This window comes from Raphanus sativus, chromosome 6, assembly GCF_000801105.2.
Source record: "Raphanus sativus cultivar WK10039 chromosome 6, ASM80110v3, whole genome shotgun sequence".
In the NCBI taxonomy this organism is placed as follows: Eukaryota; Viridiplantae; Streptophyta; class Magnoliopsida; order Brassicales; family Brassicaceae; genus Raphanus; species Raphanus sativus.
Window position 1 is genome coordinate 40,406,861 of NC_079516.1, and position 7,561 is coordinate 40,414,421.

The 7,561-nt window shown below is 34.0% G+C and overlaps 1 protein-coding gene across 1 annotated transcript; it reads left to right on the forward strand.

Annotated features, from left to right (window-relative positions):
- The first annotated feature begins 5,110 nt into the window (after positions 1-5,110).
- LOC108806491 (bidirectional sugar transporter SWEET11) lies at positions 5,111-7,561 on the forward strand. The gene is made up of 6 exons (XM_018578632.2): positions 5,111-5,281; positions 5,407-5,443; positions 5,593-5,803; positions 5,884-6,045; positions 6,136-6,255; positions 7,001-7,561. Exons 1-6 carry the CDS (start codon positions 5,230-5,232, stop codon positions 7,265-7,267), a joined length of 849 nt encoding a protein of 282 aa, XP_018434134.1. The 5' UTR covers positions 5,111-5,229; the 3' UTR covers positions 7,268-7,561.

Here is a 7,561-nt window from a genome sequence, read left to right on the forward strand (position 1 = left end):
AACAAGAGCACGTGATCTATCATCCAATTTCTTCAAGTGAACAGAATCAATCTTTACATATCCAACACACCCAAACACCTTTAAATGTTCGAGATTCGGCTTCTTGCCTTTCAAGCTTTCATACGGAGTAGAGAGAAACAGAGTTCTTGTTGCTGTCCGGTTTATGATATATGTTGCATGTCTCACCGCCTCTCCCCAGAGATAATTTGGAACTCCCATGTGCTTCAAAATACTTCGAGTCATCTCAAGTAAAGTACGGTTTCTTCTCTCGACTACTCCATTTTGTTGTGGAGAATATGGTGCCGTCAGATGCCTATTAATACCACTTTCACTACAAAACTGAACAAACTCTTGAGAGGTGAACTCGCCTCCTCTATCAGTTCGGAATGTCTTGATCTTGGCGCTTGTTTCCTGTTCAACCAGAGCCTTGAAGCGTTTGAACCGAGTAAATGCTTCACTTTTCTCTTTCATAAGGATCGTCCACATGTATCGAGTGTGATCATCGATAAGAACAAACACATATCTATTCTTTCCAGCCGTAGGTGGTGTAATGGGACCACACAAATCTCCGTGAATAAGCTCTAATCTGGTTGAGGCTCGATATTGGCTAACCTTTGGAAACGTCTTTCGAACTTGCTTTCCACGCAAACAAGACTCGCAAGTCTCCTTCTCCACTTTTAACTGCGGTATCCCAGTTACCAGACTCTTGTTAATCATCAACTTCATGTTCTCGATGCCAATATGCCCTAACCGAGCATGCCACTTAGAGGTTTCTCTGAGATGTAACAACTGTAGACACTTTGTATCATCAACCTCCATGATTACTTTATACAGACGATTTTTTGATCTCTTTGCTTTGACTAGTAGTTTATTATCTTTGTCATACAGCATCAAGTAATCTTCTTTCATTCTCACTTCACAGCCGGATTCAGTAGCTTGTCCTAGACTTATTATGTTGCTTCTTAAGTCAGGGATGAAATACACATCAGACAACACCTTATGCTCGCCATTCTTTGTTGTGAAGAGTATGGAACCTTTTCCTTTTATATCTATTCGTGAATCATCCCCAAAGCGCACCTTTCCAGTTACTCTTTCATTAAGCTTCGCAAAGTAGCTAAGATTCCCTGTCATGTGATTGCTAGCCCCATTATCTAGATACCACGTATTATCAGAGACGTCAACCAATTTGCTCGGTGACACATTCTTTTCGTTAAGGAAGACCACTTCATGCATCATCAGTTCATCGGCTTCTTGGGTTGTATCTTCTCCATCCTCTTGAATCTCCTGAAGCTTAAGCAGTCTGTCCGGACAATGCATCGCAAAGTGTCCTACCTTATCACATCTAAAACACACTACTTTTGATGCGTCTCGCTCTTGCCTGTAGTAATTTCCATTATAACCATTATAACCGTTCCGTCCTCGACTCCTTCCTCGGTACGTAAAACGTCCTCCTCTGCCTCTTCCTCTACTAGGATCATATCTCTCTTGGCTTTGCTGTTGTTGCGTGTTTGCATTAGCATACATAAGCTTGCTCTGTCCTTGATCTTCTTGTAATTCTTCTTCTTCCTCGTGAATTCTCTCTTCATATGCTTTCATTCTTCCTACTACATCTTCAAACCTTGCTGTTTTTAGATCAAGCATCTGCTCAAGTGCAGCCACCATATTTATGTATTTCTTCCTTGGTAGGCTTTGAAGAAACTTCTTCACAAGCTTCGTTTCTTCAATGATCTCGCCTAGGGCTGTAGATTTTGATGATAACTCTCCAAGTTTGCTAACAAAATCATCGATTGAGTCGGTCTCCTTCATCTTTAGTCTGTTAAAATCTGCCGTCAGAGTACAAAGCCGTGCTTCTTTGACTCGATCAGCTCCCACATGCCTCGTCTTCACAGCTTCCCATATTTCTTTCGCGGTCTTTAGGTTTCCTACCTGCAGTATAAGTGACTCTGGTATGGACTGGAACAAGAGAGCTTTCGCCATAACATTCTTCTCTCCTTTCTCTTCACCTGGATCAATGGCTTCCCACACCTTGTGGACCTCTAAAGCCACCTGCATCCGTATTGTCCACACCGTATAATTGGTGTCATTAAGAACCGGACACTTTATGCTCGAAGGACCTCCCTTCGTGTCGCTAGCTGCAACAATCTCTCCCATGATTCAATTTATGCTCTGATACCAAATATTGAATCAAACACTTCGATCTCAAAACTCAACTCTTTATTGCTTTAGAAAATAACACAAAACTAAAGCTCTCAAATCTCATGGGGATGCAACACTCTTGCAACTCCTATATATATATATCTCTCTTTCCTAAACTCATTAGGAATAATATGTAAACTCATAAACTCTTAGAATGTTAACTTTCCTAATTCATAACTCTATAGAAAAGTAATAGCTTGATCCCCAAGCTAATTCAAGTTTAGTTCAACAAAAACTTTGTAATGGAGGTGGTCTTAGATACTCTAGTTTAGGCAATACCGAATCCACAAATACTGAATCATTTACCAAATTTTCAGTTAACTCATTTTGACTCAAATGGCTCGGAGTTGATTTTATTATACAGTCTTCTACACAATGCTGTAAAAACCTAACTGAACTAGTCTCCAGTTTGATCAAAAAAAAAAACTAGTCTCCAGTGATCAAACCATGTTAAAACATAAACTATGAATATATCTGAGTTGAGTTGGAAAGATATTGGGGTCGAATAAAATCGGGTTTGTTTATGGGTCCATAAATTAACTTTATTAATTATTTTTTCTTCTTAAATTATTTTAAACTATTAGAATAATAAAGTTTCTAAAAATAATACTGCTATAACTAATTTTAATTTTTTATATTGAATTTACTTTTTAATATTATATTTGACAACTATAGACATTTCATGTTAAGACGTTGATTTTATATTTGGTATTTATTTGGTATTATTTTTTAATAATCATTTATATGGAAAGTTTTAATAACTAAACTCAACTAGGTTTGATAAAATAAATAGATATAAATTACATTTAATCTAGGTTTAAATTCAAAACGAATTTGGTAGAACCCGGTCATCTATATTATTAAAAGAGAAGTACCCATATAAAATACCCCTTAGTTTTCACTTTTATTTACAATGGTATGCCACTGACATTAAATAATATTTCCTATTTTAATGCTGTCTTTTCCACTTCAATTAATGTGTTTTCCAAATTAAATTTAAATTAAATACACTTCATTAACTTCTCCATTAAATCAATGTCAAATTCAAAAAAAATACATTTTTATTAGACAAACGATTCTGGAAATTATAATATCAACTCTTCATTTAAAAGATTTGAACGAAAAAGTATTAGCATATTTGAACCGAAACTAGATAATATCCAAACGGATTTACCATTTTGGTATCTAGAGAACCATAACCAAACTTCATCCGAAAGAAATATTTCGGATATTCAAATGTATTTAAATCATATTTATATACTTCAATATGTTAGCTATTTTTCGAATTAATATCCAAGATATAAAAAGATATAAGCTATTTTAAGTTGGTTAAAATATTTGAAATATAAAAAATAATCAAAAGTAAACATTTTAAAGTAGATAAACAATAATAAAAACTCCAAAAATATTTAAAATATATATTTATTCTTCATCCAAATATTCAAGTTAAACCTATTTTAATTTTTAATTTAGATACTTTGGCTTACATTACTCAAATTTACATGTTATATTATTTTTATTTTTAGATTTAGGGAAATTTAAAGATATATAAATCTTGAAAATTCAAAAATAGTTTAAATGGGTTATCAAACCCGCAAAAATCTGAATCAAACCGGAACCAAAGTTTATAAATACCTGAATAGAGGTAGAATCTTTAAACTCAAAAAACTCAAATCCGAATAGATTTTAACCGAATTCGAGTGGATACCCAAATACCCACCCCTAACTTAGTCAATATAAAACGATTAAATATTATAAATATATTATTTAGTATAAAAAATTTAAAACTGAAAATTAATACCCGTGCGGTCGCACGGGTCAAGATCTAGTACAATGTTAAACTATAAGTGAAAAAATAGAATTCGTTTTTCGTTCCGAGTTTAAAAGCATTATTTCTACAAAATGAATGGATTTTCAAAGGTTTTCTTGTTTATTCGAGATAGGTTTGTTCTTTATTTCTTCTAATAATTGAGAAACGGCTAATTATTATTTGTTACACAAAGAAACATGAATATCAGGATTAAAAAGCGCTAAAAGTGAAAACGGCATGATATTTTGACATACAGTGTCACGGAACTTTTGTTTGTAACGTAGGTTTAATGAACTTTATAAATTTCAGTGTACCTTTAAGAAGATAGCTAAAGCAATTTCCATATTTTTGTAATAAATCAATGATAGAGAGAACTAGTGGAGAGACTATATAACATTGTAGATATACATACTGTAATGTTATTGTTTTTAATGTTATTGTTCTTGTGAAGTATCTAATCGTTAATTTTGATTATTTGTAGTTACTATATGGTGGTTTTAATTAGTAACACTATGAAATCACGTATGCGTAAAGAAAAGAAGAAAAAAAAAATCACGTATGCGTAAGAGCAAGCAAAACGTGTATTGAATAAGATTAAATGAATTATTAACCAAAAACTAAAACCGCATAATCACCATATGGCATAAAAAAATATAATATCCCTTGAAGAAATAAGAGAATTGGTCAAAACCACACAATTCGTAATTAATATCATACTCGTGTTTTCCAATCAGAATTATGTTGTGTATATGCATAGGAAGAATCCAGATATAATCCTTACAAAGAAAGTGCCTAAACTGAGATTGACAAGCATTAATGTATTTATTTCTCACTAATTAAGTATTTATTTCTTAAGCCAAAACCCAAAGAGATAGTTTGGTAAGTGATTTCTTTTTGTACGTCAACATGTATACAATTTGGTAATGGATTAGCGTGTGAATTATTGTGATATGTCTACAATGACACTAATGCTTCTAAAATACTTTTTCAAAATTATTCAAAATATTATTGTTCACACAAACATTTCACTTTTTCTATCTCTCCCACACAAATCCCATTCCTCTCTTTCGCCCTAACCCTCTATAAATACGTGAAGTCCTGGAAATGCTATGTTCGTGCCATCAGCTTTTACATTACGAGAAAACACTTACAAATCTAAGTGAGATATCTCTCCTTCTTCCTCCAAAAAACCCTAAGCAGTTTATTTAAACCAAAAGAAAACCATGCCTCTCTTTGACACTCACAACACATGGGCCTTTGTCTTTGGTTTGATGGGTATGCTACTAACACTTCTGTTCATTTCGTATATATATTGTTTATCAACAAGTTCTAAAGTCGTAATCTCTAATTATAAAGATTGTCGATTTTTAATACCATTTATGTTCTTTTATATGTTCCAGGGAATGTAATCTCCTTCGCCGTGTTCCTCTCTCCTGTGTAAGATCTATTCACATCTTACCTCAACATATATTTGATAAGCAAGACATAATACTAATTTTCACATGTTACTACTTACTACTACTTATGTCTACGTACATCGATATTCTCCGCTTTAATAATATTGAGATTGCATGAAATGGATGCAGGCCAACGTTCTATAGGGTGTGGAAGAAGAAGACAACGGAAGGGTTTCAGTCTCTTCCTTACGTCGTGGCGCTCTTCAGTGCAACACTTTGGCTTTACTACGCAACACAGAAGAAAGATGTATTCCTCCTTGTCACCATCAACTCCTTTGGATGCTTCATAGAAACCATCTACATCTCTATCTTCCTTGCCTTCGCACCTAAGAAAGCCAGGGTACTTAAACACCTTCAATTCATATATGAATATGTTTCCCAAAGTCAAATCAAGTAGCTAACCAAAACACATGGATGCAGATGCTGACAGTGAAGTTGCTACTTCTTATGAACTTTGGAGGATTCTGCTTGATTCTCCTTCTATGTCAATTCTTGGCAAAAGGAACCACACGTGCTAAGATCATCGGAGGAATATGTGTCGGATTCTCTGTTTGTGTTTTTGCTGCTCCTCTAAGCATAATCGTAAGCAATTCGAAAGAGCTAATTAATTATGGAAGTGACTAATTAATATTTAGTTTCAATAGTTAACATGATTTATGATGTAAAACACAGAGGACGGTAATAAAGACCAGAAGTGTGGAGTACATGCCCTTTAGCTTATCCTTAACCCTTACAATCAGTGCTGTCGTATGGCTCCTTTATGGTCTTGCTCTCAAGGACATCTATGTTGCTGTAAGCCATTTCTTCTCTATTTATGTATTTATTAACTTGTACATATTACATTACATGTATACATGTTTGCATACATCTATGTATGTACCATATCTAGACACACGTAGAAACACACATACACAGTTCAGATATTTACTGACCACCGTATTCCCCATAGCAGATCACATATGCTGAAACGGAAAGTCAATAAAAAAATAAAATTTCTATGAGAAAATGAATATATATGCTTTAACAATATTATCATAACTTGACGTATCATAATCATAGTGCATATTACATAAAGTGGATGCTTTTGTTTCTAATGAACCTGAGACTTTGTGGTTCTAATCATAGATTCATAGATAAAAAGAGATACGGATTGGCAAAAGATAAACAATTATAGAAAGCAAAACCTTTCGTTTGATATCGTCCTTTACGATTAAAAACGATAAAACATATTCTAAAAAGACTCGCTTTATATTCCAAAAAAACATTAAAGAATTTAGCTTTTGCAAAAGAAATTATCATAAATTAGAATTCTTTTATCTTCGTTGCTACATAGAAATTATATTTTGTACGTAAGTTCTATCGGTGCCGCACAAGTTAGCCATAAACTTTACTTTTGTCGTAACCTTGTTTTTACGTACTTTATTCATAAGTTACAAAGTTGTTCAAAAAAAAATTCATAAGTTATAAAGTGGAAAAGTGAGTGTATTAAATAATTATCATGTTATTGCCACTAAACAATTTTTTTTCTTTTTTGCAGTTCCCTAATGTGATTGGTTTTGCCCTCGGTGCACTTCAAATGATACTCTACGTGGTTTACAAATACTGTAAAACGCCGCCACATTTGGGAGAGAAAGAAGTGGAAGCTGCTAAGTTACCGGAGGTGACCCTCGATATGCTGAAGCTAGGCACCGTGTCGTCCCCTGATCCAATCGCAGCCGTTCGTCAAACGAACAAGTGTACCTGCGGAAATGATCGGGGGGCGGAGGTTGAAGGCAAGCAGTCCTCTTCCGCAACAGCCACATGAACAATCTCGTTGACGACTATGCAATGTTGACTTTACCCCCAACTTGATATACCAACCACCACGTATTCCCGTTATGCTGTCGTGTTTTTCTGAGTTAATCAAGTGTGCGAAGTAGAGAAATAATTTCCCAGGATAAATATATGCATTTTCGGATGTTATATATATGTTTCTGGAATTAAATTCTCCACTTCTTTTTTAAACTTTTATGTAATTACCTATTGGGGATATGTATATTTCCTATTTTCAGGTGTAACGAAAACTATCAAAGTTATCTATTGGCTGATTGTTTCAACT

Bases quoted from the DNA above. Each gene is read 5' to 3' on its own strand.
- LOC108806491 (XM_018578632.2), top strand. From the start codon at position 5,230: ATGCCTCTCTTTGACACTCACAACACATGGGCCTTTGTCTTTGGTTTG. The intron at 5,444-5,592 runs GTAAGATCTATT...AAATGGATGCAG, and splicing joins GCCGTGTTCCTCTCTCCTGT to GCCAACGTTCTATAGGGTGT. The intron at 6,256-7,000 runs GTAAGCCATTTC...TCTTTTTTGCAG, and splicing joins TCAAGGACATCTATGTTGCT to TTCCCTAATGTGATTGGTTT.